This window comes from Gobius niger, assembly GCF_951799975.1.
Source record: "Gobius niger genome assembly, chromosome: 4".
In the NCBI taxonomy this organism is placed as follows: domain Eukaryota; kingdom Metazoa; phylum Chordata; class Actinopteri; order Gobiiformes; family Gobiidae; genus Gobius; species Gobius niger.
Genome location: NC_136855.1, coordinates 23,371,848 through 23,392,483, shown reverse-complemented (window position 1 = coordinate 23,392,483; position 20,636 = coordinate 23,371,848). Strand labels below are relative to the sequence as shown.

Sequence of the window (20,636 nt, the reverse complement as noted above, 5' to 3'; positions counted from 1 at the left end):
TTGTTTTCCAGTGGCACAGCACTTACTTTTTGTGTTAATGCAGTTTTCAGTCTTAACACTTCAGTAAATGTCAAATGGCATTTGGTTCATAGCTTTAGACGCATGACTTTTTACACATTTTAAGGTAAACACATTACTTATCGTAGTTACTATTGCAATGCGTATCGGATCGGCCCCTGGGTATCGTCATACGTATCGGATCGTGACAAAAGTGGATCGTCCCAGCCCTAATATTTACCCACTTACCCTCAGCCTTAATCAAGCATACTTTCTACCGCTCAGCTTTACCCAAATCTAAAAGCTTCTCGACTTGAGTTTACTGTATAGGCCAGGGTATTTTATCTCCACGTTTTTGTCACATTTAAGAAGCATTTTTGTCGTGTTTTCGTAATTTCTGTCACCTTTTTTGTGGCTTTTTTTTTTTTTTTTTTTTTTAAGTTGTGCTTTTTGTCTCTTTTGTCGTGTTTTCGTAGTTTTTGTGTCGTATTTTTGTTGCCTTTTCGTCGTCTTTTTGTGACTCTTGTGGCTTTTTTTGTTTTTTTTGGCTTTTTCCGTAACTTTTTTATTGTGTTGTTGTTGTTCCTTTGCCACTATTTTGTTGCGTTTTCATCCCCCTTTTTGTTGCTACTTTGACGCTTTTAGATTTGGGTAAAGCCAAACTGGAGAACATGTGCTCGGTTCAGGTGGAGGTTAAGAGGTTTATACTTTTTATTCCGCGTGAAAGTCATCCACAAACGTCCACCTGATGCAGTTCAAGTGCAGACGACGGGGGGGCGCTCACGAGCAGAAGCCACTACTTGCAGTACGATTTTAACGCAGAAGGAGAAGGAGCACAACAGAAGCGAATGAGGTAAAGAGACAGGAAAAAGTGTTTAGATCGTAGTAGAATTAGAAGTGTGTAATTACTTTTGCTCCTCTGCTATTGTCTGTCCTTAAACTAGTTTCCCGGAGCTTCAACTTATAAACACTCTTAATAAAAGGCTGATCTCTATGGATAAAGCGACACAATGCTATGCTATGTCTTTAGTGTAATATCTTGCCCGCCAGTCCATTAGCAGTAACAAGCACCCAAGTCATTTTAATTAGCACACATTCACTTTTATATATAATTATTATGATGTGATAAAAATCCTCTGTTACGTCTACTGGAAGCATCAGTCCCCATTGCATATAATCACTACTAACTTGTTATATTATGGCACTGTATATTGTCCATATTTGTCTGATAATGTAGTGAGTTTAGGTGTACATTAATATGTTTGATATTTTGCAGAATGGCTTTCCACTTCTGCCCTCAGTGTGGAACCAAGCTGCAGGCAGGTTTTAAGTTCTGTCCCTCATGTGGAGAGAAGCTGCCCTGTCCAGAGGAGTCGGGCCCAATTGCTGCATCTCTGTCTCCCACCAAAAGCACCGAAACCTTCACAACTGTCGTGCATAAAAGCCCAACTTGGAGCTCAGTCGTTGAGCCAAAAGAGAGTGCTGGTATCTATTAGATTTGCAAACATGCCTACTAACTTTTCTGTCAAATACATCCGTGTTGGTAATGTTTCTCACAGTTTCAGCCCGTCCACCTCTTCGAAAGACTCGCAACTCACTTCGTTTGGACAGTCTTGCTATCAAAGATGCTCCTTTACCAGTTCCAACCCTGGCAAAAGCTACATTTGTACATGCAACTGATGGTAAGGTTTTGATAGATAATGTATCAACATAACGGGGCAATTTACATGGCTGTACCTCTATATACATCTATTTTTCCTCCAGTGGATAAAGGTTCGATCCAAGCAACGCCTCCAAAGAAGCTTTCCGTCACTTTTAAAACTGCCAGTCAAGAGGTGGCTTTAGAGTCTCCCTATGCAAAATCCCCTCAAACTGGTGAGAAAAAAACATATGACATGTATATTATACCAGTGTATTCATTTTGAAGCAATGTTCAATAATATCCAATGCTTTGTGAAGTTAGGGGCAAAGGCAAACGAAAAGCTGTGGAGACTGTTGAAGAGGTATTATCAGTGCCTTTGTCTTCACCTACTATGTCACCAAATTCAAAGTCTCCTTTAAAAGGTGGGGACAAATGACATATATTACATCCCATTCTGTCTATGAAACGTTTGTAAAATATGCTTTCATCTTTAAAGGCAAAGGCAAATCTAAGAAGTCAAAGGCTACTCCTGCATTAGAGCCTCTTCAGGAAGGGACCGAAGTGACAGACACTACAGGGAAAAAATGGAAATTGGTCAGATTGCTCGATCAGGCTGTGGCAGAGATCATTTATGAAGGTGAATCTAAAACACTTAAGCTCCACTAGTTCTGTTTCAAATTGTGAAAGGAGGAGTTGGTGAAGTTAAAACCTCACATCCCCAGCATTGCTGTGCATACATTCATTATGTTTATTTTGGTGTGTACCAGGCACAGTTTCGTTAGAGGGTGAAGTGAAGCAAGATGGACGGCTCTTATACTGATATCGAACACACAAACTTATGGGTTAGAAATACATAAAATATACATACAATTAGAGGGAGACAGTGCATGGTGTTTGCTTTTTGTTACAAATTGCTGTTTTAACAATAATATTTATGGATACAAAAATACACTTTGTCAACTACGAGACAAAAGTGAAATACTGGAGCTTTAATTTCTTCAATTTTTCTTTAAAAAATAAGTGTAATTGAACAAAATGCATGTTTTTATTTTATAGTTACATCACCAAAGACAAAAGAATCCATGTACACATTGAAACTGGTAACTGTCCTCTTTATCAAAATACATAAAAATGACTAGATTTGATTCTAAATCATCTTGTGCTTTTATTTTAGGGTGCAAAGGATGGGAAAATCTTTAATGAGCAGAATTTTTTGCAAAGAGCTGCAAAACCTGCATCAAGTAAGGCTGTTTGTGCCTTGTCTGTTTTACTGATCGAGCGCTTGTGTTCATAACTCCTGCTTTTCTGTTTTACAGTTGAAAAGTGGGTCAAACAAAACAAGATGGACTTTATTGGACTTCCTCATTGTGTTTGCTTTGGACTGCATGCAGACTCCTACAGGTGTGCACTTCTCCCCTCGACTAACAAGCCTTTTCACAAAACCAAATCCTTTTTCTTTGTAGGTTTTTGATTTTCTCAAACATGGGCCAATCCCTCCAGTCATTAATGGACAAACAAAACCGGCTTCTGTCTGAGGTTACCATTCTTCAACTAGCATCTCGTTTGGTAGGTACATTCTGCAAATTGTCGCAAATGTTTAAAATAAATAATTGTTTGCGTTTTATTACAGCTTGACGTCTTGCAATATATCCATTTGAATGAGTATGTTCATGCTGATATTAATGCAGAAAATGTCTACATCAATGAAGGACACAGGTCTCAGGTAAATATTAATTTATCTATTCAGAGAGGCGTTTTTTTTTAATACACTTAACTGTTCTGTTCTTGTTCAGGTGTATCTTGTAGGATATAACCACGCATTCAGATATTGTCCCGGGGGTCATCACGTGGAGCACAGAGAAGGCAGCAGAACACCACATGAGGGCGCTGTGCAGTCCATCAGTTTGGACTCTCATGACGGTGCAGGTCAGTTCCAGATTGATTCAGTGCAGATTAATATCTTTACAGCACAGTAAGAGCATGGCACGTAACCCGAAAAACAGAAAACACGTGCTTACCATGCTTTGCTTTAGCCTCTTAACCCCCGCCTTGATGGAGAGCATTTTCTCCAGTTTGGCTTAACCCAAATCTAAAAGATTTTTGACTGGAGCTCGCAGCCTCATATGAAAGCTAAGACCTGCAAAACTGATCTTTTTCCTTGTGTTGTCGTCACTTTTTTTCACTTTCTTTTTCATTAAATTTTTCCTCCTTTCTTGGTCACTTTTTTGTTGCTCTTTTGTCACATTCTTGTTGCTTTTTTATGTTTTTTTTTTTTTGTATTTGTCACTTTGTTGCTCTTTTGTAGCTTTATTGGATCACTTTTTGATATGTTTTTGTTACGTTGTCATGCTCGTTTTCTTTTTTGTCGCTGTTTTAATGCTCTCTCCAAGAAGCTTTTTGATTTGGGTAAAGCCAAACTGCGACCTGATCTTCCATGATATTCAATTCAACATTTTAAAAATACTTTCTTCTAAAACCAGAAGGGATAATTTGGGATACCTTGCTATTAACTATTAAACCAAGCCTCTTGATACATTGCTATATCCTTGTTTCAGCTCCGTCCCGGCGCAGTGACTTACAGTCTTTGGGATACTGTATGTTGTACTGGCACACGGGAACCCTGCCATGGACTACACTGAGCCAGCCCCAACAGATAGCAGAAGAGAAACGAAAGTAAGAAAACGACTTAGATCAAAGATTGCGTTAAGTGTCTACTTTTGTCAAATTGAATGCCTTATGTGTCTATATAGATATGTAAAAGATGTGCCTGGCCTTTTGACCCACTGCTACAGAAAGAACAATGTTTCACGTAAGTCAAATACTATTTTATTGTTTATCGTATATACTGTGTTTCTATTTTCTCAGTTTTGTGATGTATTAATGTGGGTAAATCAGGTTTTATTCTCTTTATGTTAGACTGCGATATAAAACTTTCTGAACCCTCTGTAAATGTCAAGCTGTTTGTTGTTGTTGATGATTTAGGAGCGTTTGAATCCTTCCTGTCTGCGGTAATGGGCCTCGAGTACAATGAGCAGCCGGACTACACAGCACTGAAGTCTGGCCTCACTGCAGCTTTAACGCAGCTGGGTGGGTCTGTGGAGCAGCCGCTCAGCATTTAGGTAAAGGTTTGCCCACAGTTTTGACGCAAGATCATTTCATAGTTTTTTCGTGTTTTCCATCCAGAGACTTTGGACTAATGTGTGCGATATTTGTAATGCTTTTATCTTTTTTGGAAGTTTTGTTGCACTGATCTCAGAGGGATGTCTAGCTCAATGCACTGAAAGCACTCGTTTAAAATGTTCAGTTTGTTTTTTGAAAAAGTCATTTCATAATTTTTAATCCAACATAATTCTTCCTGATGGACTACTGAGTAAATGTAATTGTTCAGCTTTTACTTGAATGTGAATACTTTTACTAGTGCCTTTTTACCTTGTTTTTTTTGTCTCAATGCTTCTGGGACATTGTGTTTTAATACATTTACATTTATAGAAATTGTGAGCAGCAGCTTCTTGGTATATTGCACCAAACCACTATGAGTCATAATTACAGTGTACGCTTTTGGAGTCAAATGCAATGACAAGTAAGAGCTGTGTTTTAAAGAAACCTTTATAAAGTTTGGACATTTCAGAACATAAACATTTGAAGTCAATAATTCAAGACATATACATTTCTTTTATATGAAACAGTAAATATTTCTTGTGCACACTCATAGTCAAAATAAACACTGTCTTGATCTCTTCTGTCATGGCATTCACTCATTTAAACCATCTTTATCACTTGAGGCACTTTCTGAGAGAAGAGGCTTTAGGGCACGTTAAGCATGAAGAAGCTCAAACATAATATTGCGCCCCCTAGAGGCTGGTACACAGTACATAGCCACACACCTGATGGCTTCCTGACAGGAGCCTTAGCTTACACAAACGAACAGCTGATTTGAGCTTCTGATTATGCACAAACTGGCAGTGTGAGGCCACTACACATGCAGATATATATTTCACTGCAAAATGGTTGAATGATCTTTAACACAGCACCACACTGGAGTGTTTTATATTCATTCGTGTCCATGATGTGCCCGTAAACATAAAATTAAATCTATAAAGAGAAATAATGACAAATTTTCAATACAAAAGTGGTTCTTTAGAGGATGAATTTAAATGAAGTGTAACTTCATTAAAATCTTGAGGCAAATGCGTGAAATCTCTATATGACCAGATCTGAGTTATATGCCAACATAACACTGTAATCAGTAACATTATGTAACCAGGAATACTGATAAACTTTCAGCTGTTCACGGCTGTTGCCTTAATCACAACTAAAATGACCTTTTAAAAATAGAAATAAAGACAAAATGTAAGGCTGATTGAGGCAGTTCCTGAAATGCTTCATATCAGCGGACTAACCAATGATACATGAAGCAGGCATCACGATGGGAGCGATGAAAGATGAGGACATGTGAGGACGATTTGTGGTGGTAGAACACGGTATAGCCCAGACTTTTGTTGGTCGTAACAAGGCAAACTCTGTTATGTGCACAAACTCCATCATAAAGTGGGAGCCTGTTTGTCTGAGCAGTGACAGGGACCTCCCAGGGCCGCCTGTCCCACTGCACAAGTGGCATGAGTCGATCAGAGGAACAAATGCTTTAGCTATGGTCCACTTCCAATCTTCCGGCAACGGTTGTGGCCAGAGGGCTGGGAGTTGAGGGATCCTCCTTATCATGAGACGTCTCTTCTAAAAATATACAAAACTATGATGTGACTGTGTTGTCACATGAAGACCAGGAGCGTTTACTGATAACTTGTCCTACCATGTTGTTGATGATCTCCCTTTTCTTGGTCTAATTTCTGTGGTTCCTCTGGCATTTCGATCTGACCCAGATCCTGCAGGTCAGCTACACTTGACTCCTTAAAAGAACACTTCTTTTTACTCTCACATGCAGGCATCTTTTAATCATGAAAACAATTAAAACTCACCTGTGATTCAGAGTAGCGGTCTTCGTCAGAGTTCCTAAATCCTTCTGGAGCTTCCATAATTATGTTTAGATCTTCATCGACCTCCTCGTCACTGCAGAGGGACACGGTGTCATGTTTTTAAATGGCTTTGTTAATTTGTGTTAATTATCAAACAATGGAAAGAAGAATTGCCAAACATAAGCTGCTGATGTATTTTAGTGTGGGTATAATTACAGATTGAAGACAAAGCAGAACTATATGTTCCTTGAGCAATACAAATATATTTATAAACTAAACACGCCCGACTTCCCAACCGACGCAGCAGAACTTACCTTCCCTCTGAGAAGTTGTCTTCCTTCTCTTTATCCTCTTCCTCGGTCATGAATTCGTTATGGTCCCCCTCTGATTGATTTTGGTCCACTTCTAGAACAGCATCTGGCTCTTTTTTCTCTTCCTCTTCCTCTTCCTCGTGAATGTCATCCTTATCAGCATCCTCTTCGTCCTCCTCCAGGTCTGAGCAGTTGAGGAAGTCAAAACTTTCCAAAGCAGTTTCCACCTCTTGGTTGAAACTTGCAGATGTTGGAAAAGGAGCCTTAGGATAAAACAGTAAATGTACATAGGTCATCTGGATCATTCACTCCAGTGAGACAAAAAGCTTGTAATAACTCACCTGTGGAGCGTCGTCTTCCTTCTCAGCCTGTTGCACATCCTCATCACATGGTGGCAGCAGGCTCTTCTCTGTCTCCTCTTGATGCTTTTCAAGTGGTTCTTCAGTCATGTCCCCTGTCCCCACCTCTGTCTCTGTTGTCTCTACAACTCTACAGTCTTTTTGCTGATCACAATGGACCTCTGATGAACTGTCCATCAATGGGACGTGGGACTCAGACACATCGGGACAAGAGCTGCACAGGTCCAGAGATGTCTCTGACAGATCAGCGGACTGGAGGGAAGCTCTGTCAGACCCTTTACAGTCAGAGGGTGTCGTCTGCAGGTGACCATTAGGCACTGAATCGTTCATACAGAAAACCTCAGGCGCCTCCGACTCCTCCTCCTCCTGGTTGGACGAGAGAGACGGAGTGGAAGCGCTGGATTTGTGTGGACTGAGTGAGAGCTGATTGGTGAGAGTGGTCTGCAGCAGGTTTGAGGCAGTGAGGCGCTGTGCGGGGTGAGCCAGGGCCGGACTTGACGAATCATCAGAGGATTCAGATGAGTTTGACCACACTGTTCCATTCTCCACTTCACCCTGTCGCTTCAGCAAAGACTTAAAACAAAAGCAAAGGCATAAATGAGAAATATGCTACAATATATTTCAACACAAATATGCTATTTAATTTAAAAAGATAGTACATTTCTAAGCAATGACTTTGTGCTCACAACACAGTGTTTAAGTTTTGATGCAGGGCTGATGCCCTCTATATTCTACACTACTCCTAGAACTACATCCAAAACACACCGTCTGCAGCACAGAGGTGACTTGGCTGTTGTACAGTTCAATTCGCAACGACAGAAGACCGTCCGGTCCACCACACCATCATTTGCCAGCTGTGTCGGCTCTTCGGTACGGTGAGGAAGAGGAGGACTACTCGACCACTATCAAACAACTACAGGGACCACAACTGCGTCCATACGTGCTGGTGCTGTCATTCATTCTCCTACTGCTACCATTCACTGAAAGACTCGCTCTGCTCCCATCAGACACGCCACGAGTCCCATCACACTGTGCTCTGTGAAAGCTCTCGCGCACGTCTGTACTACCACTACACACAAGGCAGTTGGGAAGCCGCTGAAATAGAGCCAGTGAAACAAGAGTAATAACAGCCATCAGTAAGACAAATGTCACACAGTATAAGCACTGGTTAAGATATTTCAATAAAGATGATAATATACCCTCTGCACGCTAAATGGTTCTGACTGAGCAGCTGTAAATAAACAATGCTGAACATCACTGGCCACATGACTCACATAGAACACCTGCTCTCTCATCGAGGGCGTGTCGGGCGGGCTCTGGTTGGACAGCAGACGCTTGGACATTGTACTGGTGGACGTTGTCTGATCATCTTTATCAAATGGACTGAAAACACACAGAACACACACTTTCTGTCAATTGTTTGTATTCTCATTCAGGCGCAATGCCGGAACCAATATTTATTAATTTAAAAAAGTGAAATCCACAATTTTTAATCTTAGCATATTTTTTTAAATTAGGGACTAGATTAGGGCCATGACAATATATCGATACCTCGATATTTTGCGGCACGAAACAATACCGCTACCTTTTATTCCAACAGTTTTGATGACATCATGCATATTATTTGTTTATTTGGTCGGGACAGTGCATGCTAATGAAAACACATGGAACTCATGCACGTAAATACGCCACCCTGGATCATAGGCTAATTTCCATCGTCGTCCCCCTCTGTTAATGAGGGTGCAGTTTAGAGCCAATACAGGTCAAGAGGTCAGAGCAGTAGAGAGAAACACTACAATGTTAAGCATTTGGACCAGAGGTTTCTAAGACCAATGTGCACCGCCCGAAATTTTAGGCCAATTTTTTGGCCGATTTTTAAAAATGTCTCGTCTATAATCCTGTGTATGATGCATCTAAAAGGCGCATTGAGTTGCCTTGTGTATGAAATGTGCAGTATAAAAGCTACCTTGCCTTGCCTAAACTGTAAAATGTTTCAGTGTTGAACTGTGACAGCAGGGGGCGCTTTATAAGGGTTTATTTCGGTTTAATCAGCATTTTATTGACTGATAGCCTATATGGTAAAATATCCATATCTGATATAACGGTTGACCTCTAATTTTGACCAAACACTGTCAGACAAATATATGACTTTTAATAGTAGTTTGTATTTATTAACTTGTAAAGTATAAATTTTGGAAACAGGACTTGTTTCTTGAGTATTTTAATGTAAATGAAGTGAAGCCATTGGCACCAGAGGGTCAATAGGCTACTCTGCTCGCGAGCAACACGTGACTTCCAAGTGGATCCTCAGTAGCCACTCATTCTGTCTCCGTTATTTCTCTATGAGGTCTTGTCTAAAAAAAAAAAATAGCTCAAGATTACATGGCAGGCAGTGAGTTACTATGGTGGACAGTCACTAGCATCATGTTAAATTCACCGGAAGAAACATCCATGCACATCACGCTAAGTGTTTTTGTCTTGAAGCTAACAGCTAACACAAAATGAAAATGAAAATAGCAATATTTTGAGCCTGCACAAAAAAATAGTATCAGCATATCATGAGGTTATCGACATTCATGTATCATGAATTGTATTGAATCATGAAGTACCAAAGGTTCCCACCACTAGACTAGATACTCAAAATGTGATTAACTTAAAAAGGTTGAAAATAAAATTGCACACATCATCATCACGCTGGGTTAACGTACAGTTGTGCTCAAAAGTTGACATACCCTATGACAATTTTTCAGAGAATATGAATGACAACACAAAAGGGTTGTTTTCATTCATGGTTAGTGGTTGTGTGAAGCCATTTGTGGTCAAACAACTGAGTTTGCTCTTTTTAAATCATAATAACAAAAGAAAGTACCAAAATGCCTGATAATATGCACACAAGTTGGGTTTGAATGGCTACTAAAGGTAGGTCAACTGCGACCTGTGTTTGTAATTATTGTGTGTGTATAAAAGGTCAGTGAGTTGTTGGGCTCCTGACAGACCCTGCATCTTTCATCCAGTGCTGCACAGGTGTTTCTGATTTCTGAATCATGAGGACAGAGTTATAAAAAAGATATCCAAGGTACTGAGAGAATCAATCAGCAGTTGTTGAAACCAAACCATGGTCAGGTCGACCAACAAAAATTTCAGTAACAAATGGCAGGAAAATTGCGGGTGCAAAGAAAAACCAAGAGATGATTTCAGCTGAAATACAGGACTCTTAAAAAGTTTCAAGATGCACAATAAGGAGGCACTTGATGGAAAATGGGCTGCATGGCCAAGTCACCAAAAGAAACTCGCTACTTTGCAAATGCCAAAGTATCTGCTCACAATATGCCAAACAGCGCAGAGACAAGCCTCAAAATTTCTAAAACAATGTCATTTGGAATGATGAAACCAAAATGGAACTTTTTGGCCATAACTATAAATGTTACATTTGGAGGAGTCAACAAGGCCCATGATGAACGGTGCACCAGTCCTACAGTGAAACACGGAGGTGGATCACGGATGTTTTGGGGATGTGTGAGGTACAGGGAACTTGGTGAAAACTCATTCCAGGATGAATACTACAGGTTACTAAAGAATACTGGAGGAAAAGTGTCACTAATCAGCCTGGAAGCTGCGCATGGGACACACTTGGACGTTCCAACATGACAAAGATCCAAAGCACAAGGCCATGTCGACCTCTCATTGGTTCCAGCAGAATAAAGTAAAGGTTCTGGAGTGGCCATTTCAGTCTCCTGACCTCAAAAATCATTGAGTCAGGAAAGATCTCAAACATGCACCAGGAACTGGAGGCCAAAAATAATGGCCAGTTTTACCATCCGAGGAAATGGCCCATATACAACTACCACAAAAGAATCCAAGCTGTCATTGATGTTTAAGGGGGCAAAAGACAGTATTAAGAACTGGGGTATGTTGTATGTCACTTTTGATCAGGATCATTTTGGTACTTTCTTTTGTCATTATGATTTAAAAAGAGCAAACTCAGTTGTTTGACCATAAATGGCTTCACACAACCACGAACTATGAGTTATATGAAACATCCATGCACATCACGCTAAGTGTTTTTGTCTTGAAGCTAACAGCTAACACAAAATGAAAATGAAAATAGCAATATTTTGAGCCTGCACAAAAAAATAGTATCGGCATATCATGAGGTTATCGACATTCATGTATCATGAATTGTATTGAATCATGAAGTACCAAAGGTTCCCACCACTAGACTAGATACTCAAAATGTGATTAACTTAAAAAGGTTGAAAATAAAATTGCACACATCATCATCACGCTGGGTTAACGTACAGTTGTGCTCAAAAGTTGACATACCCTATGACAATTTTTCAGAGAATATGAATGACAACACAAAAGGGTTGTTTTCATTCATGGTTAGTGGTTGTGTGAAGCCATTTGTGGTCAAACAACTGAGTTTGCTCTTTTTAAATCATAATAACAAAAGAAAGTACCAAAATGCCTGATAATATGCACACAAGTTGGGTTTGAATGGCTACTAAAGGTAGGTCAACTGCGACCTGTGTTTGTAATTATTGTGTGTGTATAAAAGGTCAGTGAGTTGTTGGGCTCCTGACAGACCCTGCATCTTTCATCCAGTGCTGCACAGGTGTTTCTGATTTCTGAATCATGAGGACAGAGTTATAAAAAAGATATCCAAGGTACTGAGAGAATCAATCAGCAGTTGTTGAAACCAAACCATGGTCAGGTCGACCAACAAAAATTTCAGTAACAAATGGCAGGAAAATTGCGGGTGCAAAGAAAAACCAAGAGATGATTTCAGCTGAAATACAGGACTCTTAAAAAGTTTCAAGATGCACAATAAGGAGGCACTTGATGGAAAATGGGCTGCATGGCCAAGTCACCAAAAGAAACTCGCTACTTTGCAAATGCCAAAGTATCTGCTCACAATATGCCAAACAGCGCAGAGACAAGCCTCAAAATTTCTAAAACAATGTCATTTGGAATGATGAAACCAAAATGGAACTTTTTGGCCATAACTATAAATGTTACATTTGGAGGAGTCAACAAGGCCCATGATGAACGGTGCACCAGTCCTACAGTGAAACACGGAGGTGGATCACGGATGTTTTGGGGATGTGTGAGGTACAGGGAACTTGGTGAAAACTCATTCCAGGATGAATACTACAGGTTACTAAAGAATACTGGAGGAAAAGTGTCACTAATCAGCCTGGAAGCTGCGCATGGGACACACTTGGACGTTCCAACATGACAAAGATCCAAAGCACAAGGCCATGTCGACCTCTCATTGGTTCCAGCAGAATAAAGTAAAGGTTCTGGAGTGGCCATTTCAGTCTCCTGACCTCAAAAATCATTGAGTCAGGAAAGATCTCAAACATGCACCAGGAACTGGAGGCCAAAAATAATGGCCAGTTTTACCATCCGAGGAAATGGCCCATATACAACTACCACAAAAGAATCCAAGCTGTCATTGATGTTTAAGGGGGCAAAAGACAGTATTAAGAACTGGGGTATGTTGTATGTCACTTTTGATCAGGATCATTTTGGTACTTTCTTTTGTCATTATGATTTAAAAAGAGCAAACTCAGTTGTTTGACCATAAATGGCTTCACACAACCACGAACTATGAGTTATATGTTATCATTCATATTCTCTGAAAAATGGCCCCCAAAAAAATTAAAAAATCTGCCTGTGTATGTAAATTTTTGAGCACGACTGTAAGTCAAATTTGTAAGCTCTCTTTATTTAGTCAGAGGCAATTTTTTTCTATATTTTTTTTCAAGTTCTACCTATGTCAACTTCTGTCAGTTCAAAAGGAGGATTAATCCCCAGGCCATTGGACATCCCCTGCTCTAGCTAAAATGACTAGCGCGCAGATTACCTCCATGTGACCTCCAAATTGAGCTTCACTGTTCCCAGATCGTTAATGTCCACTGCCAGCGTCTGGGGAAGTGGGCAGAACAGATCCAGCATTTCACACGACACGGTGCCCACCACCACGTGATTCGCCAGGCTCTTCAGCTCCGTCACCTTGACAACCAGAGAGAGGATCAACTTCATGTTATCATCGCGGGTGAAGCTATCTAAAGTACAGTACATTTACAGCATGTGTGAACCTTCCAACCCATCAGCTAAAGAAGACGCACTGCATACTCTTAAATCATCTTTTTAACATTCTGTTCTGATAGAAAGTGCAGCGTTTTCTTCATAACATCCCCCACCACGAACGAGAACACATCAAATACTCCCAACAAATGGCCTTTAGAATATATTTGATATTATAACATATTAGAATCATAGGCAATGTTAATATAGCCGTCACTACAATGATGTACATGTGTTATGTAAAATACTTATTAAAGAAAAATTATGTCAGTCTTGAGTTTCCTGATTCACCTTTATGGACAAGAGTTCAGTGACGAGGGGCATGAATATATACTCCTCACTGTCCCATATCTGTTTACTGCTGACTTCCACACGGCCTCGAAGCCTCCAGCGTTGACGCCCGTAACGCATAAGAACCTAAAAGGGGAAGCAACAAGCTGAAAAAAATCCATATACACAGTTTCTTTTTTCTTTATTCTTACCTCATATTGGTCACCAGCACATAACCGTGCAAAGCCAGCAAGTCCTGAATCACCAGAAATGAACAAGAAAAATGAGAAGTTGGCTGGAAGGAGAAAAGGAAGTATCACGGGCTTAAATAGACTCACCCTTCATCTTGACATGAAACTCTCCCATGTGGCTCTCTAGTTCACTTTCAAGTGTGCACATATGCTGTGGACAGAGAGAGATTATTTTCACAGATCTGTTTCTCACACTCAGACAGTACGTGCTTGGACTTGATAAAAAAGGTTCTACTTATCACCACTTATCACAATCGAAAAAATAACAAGCTTAATTTGTAAATTCACATAAATCTCCTAATGAAGTCAAGGTTTACAAATTCTGGAATGTCATAAGGTTGAAGAGATGAAAACCAATGGAAAATAAACACTAAATATCTGTGGCACTATTGCCGCTTTAATAGCCTTTTTGCCATAAGTTACATAAATGTGTGAGATGAACATACCTCTGTGCACTCCCTGTAGCCCTTGTTGGCCTCACACAGACTCTCTCTTGCCTCTTTACTGCCACTGGCCAAGTTAAAGGCAGCCACCATTTTACTCGCCCCATCACGCAGTCGCCGTTGAATACAATAGGCATCATACAACTCCTCAACCTGAAAACAGTGACAATAAAAACAAGGTTAGTATAAAATAGAATGACTGTATATTGTCATTCGATTTCATACTAACCTTGCTGAGGTGGAATTCAAGACGACGCATAAACCTCTCTATGGCCTTAACTTGCTAAAAAGAAAAAATATCATTATTGATTTAATGTTTTTAATCAATGTTTACGGTTGCTCAGCTTTGATTTAGTTAAAGGGACTATAAGGAGTGTAAAAATGTTATAAATATGCATTTTCCTCCCTCTACATGTTCGAGCAATGTCCTAATGTGTAGAATGAGCTCAGACCTATTCACCACAACTGCCTGTAATGCCTGCACTGTCACTCAAAAAGGTGTTAATTCTGGTCCGAGGTGCATAAAATGACCAACTCCCTTTAAATTCTGTCTTATACATATGGGATTCAGGCCTATTCAGGGACAATATGTAAAAGGTGAGTGAAGAGCTTCTCTAGTAGCAAATGGCAACATCCTTTTCTTCCAACAGTTTCAGTGTCTCAAAATGTAAAGCCACAAGTGAGAGGGACGAAACTTACCTTATCCAACTCATACAAAGACCCCTGTGAATGAATACAAATAATTAGCATTTCAAAACAGCCACAAAACTCAACGCAATGATACTAGAAAGACTGGTAAAAAGACTCTCACCAAGCGCCCATTCCTTTTGTTTTCTTTACTCTGCTGCCCCAGACTGTCCAACTCCAGCTGATGGACTTGTAGGTACGACCTGACAGAAAACAAAACAATAATTTTAAGGATTCAAAGTCAATGCTATTTCCTGCTTATTCTATCTGGCTTTCGTTTACGGTCGTCAGTGTTAACAAAGTCCAATATGTTTACTCACTGTAGCCCTCTGCGCAGAGCGGCGTATACTTCATCCAACCTCTCGGGCTGTGGGCTTTTAGCAGGGGGCAGTTTGGTGGAGCCGGTGAACATCCTGCTTCCTTATGGCTTACGCTTCTTTAAGATTAAACAGTGCTGGAAGACAAAGATGGCAGGCGTTGGGTGATTTGTGTTAATACGACTACTGCTCTAAACTACTACATATCTACTATGAATTGCAGATATTAGTCTAGAGCAAACAATGAAGTTACGCATTGTGGGTAAAATACCAAATTACGATTTTAGTTTTTCAATTAGGCCTATGGTTCATGCTTTCAAAACAAAATTCAGCGCACATTGAATATTTCAAACACATCTCGGGGCATTAACATACATAATGCATTTCAAAGAGGTCTGATCTTTATTAAATTCACAAGAATGAGTAAACAGTGTCCGCTTAAACTTTTACCACAAAAACATTTACATTTTATCATGTTTTTTAATGGCCATAACATGTAAACATTCACAGGACAGGGAGGAATAAGTGAGTACACCCAAGAGCTAATCAGACAAGTTAATGCAGACATTTAGAGTCAGTTGTGAGACAACCTTAAGTTCAATCACTGAGGTGTGGCTAAAAACTGCCCTTGCCATTGAAAAACATAATAAGACCATTTGTAAAGTGGAGACAGAATATCTTGTTGTTTGCAAAAGATACTGTAAGAAGAAGATTCAATTGCAAATAACTGTACAAGAGCCCCCTAACAAAGAGCGATAGAGACGGACTTAGTACACTGCTATTACTGCAACGCAACGTTCTTCTGATACTGCTATAACACATGCAAAAAATACTATAAATCAAATTATCTTTGTGATTTATATATCAACACCTACCACACTACTCTCCCACTATTATCAAAAAATGGCTGTTATGCTTCTCACCTGCACAAAGAGTTGGAAGTAGCACTTGAACAAACTGTGGGACATATCCTGTAATTAGTCATTTCAGTGCTTTTTTGCACAGCCTTACCCCCTTTTAGCCTGTCATTATCAAGCATGCTTATAATGATTACAGAGAAAATGGATACATGGCGCTTTTGACTTCTTTACGGCTTTGTTTTGAAATGAATGAGTGATGGTGAATGACCAGACAGTGACCAGGAGCCACCAGAGACAACAGTAGGGAGTTTGAACCGCTTGTGCTAGTCTTCCCCTTCCTTTCCGATTTCTCCACCCACTCCACATCCAACAGGAAGTCTGACGGCTGACTCCAACAGGAAATTCTACACAGACTTTTGGCTAAGAATATATATATAAAAAACATCCCAACAATGTGGTGTGCAAAAGCAACTGACTCATTTACACATTAACGAAGGTTTAACATGAAGAGTTCACAAAATAAAGAGAAAAAGACAGAAAGAGAAAGGGGAGGGGGTCGTGCTTAAGCTAATCTAGTCACAAAAGAGATTACAGACTTAAACCCAACTAAATCTGTCAAGCAAGAGGCAAACCCATATAGCATGTGGCATCAGGGCAAAAGCCCCACAGTGCCTTCAAAATCAGGCACCGTGTTGTAAAGATCTAAAGCAATAATGTAATGTAGGGCACCAATATATCAACAAACCATAGTTATTGGAATATTAAGTGACACAATACAACAAAGCAGCCACAATATATCACAAAATCAGTAAAGTCCTTGATCTGCTGAAGATTCACATGGCCTAAAACAAAAACACATGTTAACTTAAACATGTGAAAAGTTTCAGTCTAGGTCAGGATTTTCATTTCCATTTTAGCCTTATTTTGATCCCGTTTTGTTTTTCAGTCTTTTTTTTGTTTTGTTTTACATTATTTGATGAGAAGCAAGTTGCTTACACCTTTTGTTTGGATTTCGTGGCGCATACTGTGCTGAAATGGTTTGGGAAAATATTGTAATACTATTGTTATTGCAATATTCAAAACAGCTTGAATGTACATTTTTTTCCTAATATTATTGTGCAGCCCTAATGTAATCCATGAATCGAGTAGAAGATGCCACTTCTGGGAAAGAACTACACCTCCATCTTCATATTAGGGTTAGGGTTAGACCAGTCGTACTGAAACTATGGATCGCAGACAACTTCAGGTGTTACTCGTGCTCCTCTGCAGCTCTAGTTTTTAATTTACAGACAATTTCGTAAATGTTTAATCCTCTTTTAGTTTAGTGCTAAATGTAGAACTACTTCACTCAGAGTTTAGACCTAGTTTAGGTAGACTATGTTTTGAACTTGTTATATTCGGACTGGAAATTTCTGAGACGATACTTGGTATGTAACGTTTTAGGACTTTAGAACACAGTTAAAGACTAATCCTTGTCAATAATCCTGTAATATAAATCTCAGGATTAACTGTGGTTGGTCTGGGGGGGGTTATAATGTGGCTAAGAAAAAGTGATAATTCATTGTATGGCTAAACACAATAGAAAACACTGGATGTTTTGGGGGTATTGAATAAATGCAGAGTTGGGTTAAAACAACACTCCACTCTGATACAACTTTAGAAAAGTTCATACAGCCTTCCTGTCCTGTTTATGCCGTTTGACTGACAGACATGCAACAATTGTCAATTTTGCTCTCTATCCAATGTGCTGTGAACCCTACATTACAAATAATTAGCTGGATAAATCCTCTCCTCCAGCAGAGCGAACAAAGAGGACACTGTTTGCAATCACCTCACAAGACTGCAGTAAAAACAACCAGGCACCATAATGCACTCATGGCAGCAACAGTGTCTTCTTTAACCTATGGTATTCTATATGATCAGTGCATGGAATAAGACAGCAGTGCCAACCATCATACAGCTGATCACCAAAGACGTCTTCATATGCTGTATGCATTTTGCGCTTGAGTAACACAGGATTAGGATCCACAATGTAGCACGTGTACCAATAAGAAACACTATCAAAACACCAATATCTAATGTGAAATAATGATGAATCATAAACATTATTGCATGAGATTATTAAATAAACAATGATTATGATACATATGTAGACACTTTCAAATGATCATTGTCTTTTCTATGTGTCATGTGAGGGTTAATGTGACACAGAATGGATCACACAGCGGCCATCTATTCTCCGAGTGCCGCTTCTAGAGGAGGATCAAAAGTCAGTATTACAGTAAAATGCCATCGCCTCAAGATTAATATCACGCTAAAATACCAAGCGGCATCTGCAGGCCAGTGAGACGGACACGCACATATCACGCCCCTGCTCTGCGCTGGGCCCAACTGTGAAAGGAGAAGGATGGAGCCCACACAACAAACTTGGGAAGCAGTCGTGCTGCATTTAGTATTCAGATCCCACCCCAGAGCCCACCGCAGGCAGGCCACGAAAAACTCAACATTCACCCCCAGCCGGACCCCCCAGTGTCCAGCCTATCTAATCATATTCATGAACGGAGTTTAACATACCTAATCCACACAGCACCAGGGGAAAAAAGTGAATCACAGCCAGCTGGTCGCTAATAACGCTACTAGAAAAAAAAGCAACTTCAGGTCGGACGGACTCGTGCCCATGTAGAGGAAAATGTACGGGAGACCTGTGGCGAAAAAGGAATGTTTCCTACCTTTGTTTTGCGGTCCGACCACACAGAAATAGTGGGTCGCGTCCCATTTTGGCTGCACAAGGTTTTGCACAGGTTTACAGTTATTTGGGCGCTGTCCTCCTCCTTCTCCAGATTTCGCAGTTCTTCTTCTGAGTCTGTCTGTGAAGCGACCGACAGTCATTGAGAGGATTTCCGGTTGATGTATTTCATATTAAACGTTAAAACTTAGGAAATGTTCACCCCTCGGTCATAAAAGAAAACACGCAAACAACACACACGAGTTTGTGTCAATTGTGTGCGTTGACAGACAGGCTCTCCGCAATGGCGACGTGTTTTCTTTCTTGACCGATAGCTGCACCCCAGGCTTTCTATTGATTTCTACATACGCAACTTTTATATAACCTATTCAATAATGTGACCAGCCATTGGGCTATGTTAGTCTAATGCAGTTTGAATATATCAAAAAGTCATGGGATGCAGGACCGATGTCACCCATCGATCGCGAGCGAGTTTCACGTGATTTTAAGAGCAGTAAACCGCGGTTTATTGTGAAAGGGTTGCCCAACTCACCGGAAATCGTGCTGGGCTAGTTGCTGTGGCAACAAGGATGTCCCTAAACGTTGAGTCTTGTCACCGTTTCTGCCCGTGAGTCCAGCGGAAAAAACGATGTCCGTCTTTCCGAGGCGAGGTAAAAGAAATAAACCCACAGGTTTATTAACAGTGACTCTAAAAGTTACCAGATTAATACTTTAGACTTTTGTTTTTAGTGTCTTATCAGTTTGACCAAACTGGCACACGCAAAGACAGAGGAGTCACAGAGCAACAGGTTAATTTAACGAAGTGTACACGATGCCACCGGACGGTTCTCGGCTATTTTGCCGTCACATGTTTGATATGGACAATATCCAATATGTTAAGGTTAAGCCAGGAGTTGGAAAACGCTTAGGTTTAGAAACTGGAAAACAATTAAGGTCAAGTTCAGGACATTTTTTGGGATTAGGTCAGGAAAGGGTTTATTTAGCAATATACAATGACGTGACAGTTTTGAATCGGTTTGTCTAATAACTAGTCATTTTATCTCTCAAACCAACTCTAAGTGCATAACATGATAAAAAACATATTGAGCTGTTCAAGACAAAAGTTGTGGCGTGATCCCTGGAGTCTTTTTACGCGTCATCATGACACAAATTAAAGTCTAGCCGTCGGACACTGCCCAACTTCAGACGGCCTCGTTGTCCACAGGAGCGCATCGCAGCTGTTGAAAAATGGCTTCGTTCAGAGTGGCTGAACACAGAAATGGGGTGAGGAATTTAGTCACCTTAGACGACCTCATAGTGGAACTGCTGCTCAAACACAAGTCCGAATAGCTGAGGTGGATCTGATATCTTAATTTTATTATAAATTCGTGTTTGCATCTCTCTGGCGTCTCCAGATCCCGTCCTCCTGTTGGGCGCTCTGGAGAGAGGAGACCCTGAGGAAGACCGACAACATCCACAAGGGGCGTCTCGATTGACCTGCGTTGCCTCAGAGCTTTTGGTTCGTGGGGAAAGGCAAGTCGCTACTTTGACAACACACCATGACCCCAGATAAATAATGTCTAGTGAATCATGTGCACAACTCAAGTGACAAAAAAGATAAAGATCTTAATAACAGTTCCTCCATTTAATAAAATATATGCAAGCAAAATACAGAGGGTTTGTGTTTTAGCACATCAACCAGAATTCTGAA

General features: G+C 40.2%; 2 protein-coding genes across 2 annotated transcripts; one reads left to right on the top strand and one right to left on the bottom strand.

Annotated features, from left to right (window-relative positions):
* Positions 1-1,274: 1,274 nt before the first annotated feature.
* vrk3 (VRK serine/threonine kinase 3) lies at positions 1,275-4,926 on the top strand (the record flags this gene model as incomplete). Its single annotated transcript, XM_079555181.1, has 15 exons — positions 1,275-1,482; positions 1,557-1,679; positions 1,762-1,872; positions 1,957-2,061; positions 2,136-2,276; positions 2,696-2,739; positions 2,814-2,880; positions 2,956-3,040; positions 3,103-3,205; positions 3,270-3,362; positions 3,433-3,565; positions 4,195-4,312; positions 4,390-4,448; positions 4,622-4,758; positions 4,825-4,926. The coding sequence occupies 14 exons, from the start codon at positions 1,275-1,277 to the stop codon at positions 4,756-4,758; spliced, it is 1,527 nt and encodes a 508-aa protein (XP_079411307.1). The 3' UTR covers positions 4,825-4,926.
* A 176-nt stretch (positions 4,927-5,102) lies between these two features.
* Positions 5,103-20,241, bottom strand: LOC306961659 (uncharacterized protein; the record flags this gene model as incomplete). The annotated part of the gene is made up of 18 exons (XM_079554503.1): positions 5,103-6,370; positions 6,447-6,543; positions 6,613-6,703; positions 6,924-7,183; positions 7,262-7,852; positions 8,554-8,662; positions 13,149-13,297; positions 13,664-13,789; positions 13,855-13,898; positions 13,981-14,044; positions 14,340-14,489; positions 14,566-14,619; positions 15,036-15,059; positions 15,148-15,226; positions 15,344-15,436; positions 17,038-17,042; positions 18,930-19,067; positions 20,227-20,241. The coding sequence occupies 18 exons, from the start codon at positions 20,239-20,241 to the stop codon at positions 6,282-6,284; spliced, it is 2,178 nt and encodes a 725-aa protein (XP_079410629.1). The 3' UTR covers positions 5,103-6,281.
* Between the last annotated feature and the right edge of the window lie 395 nt (positions 20,242-20,636).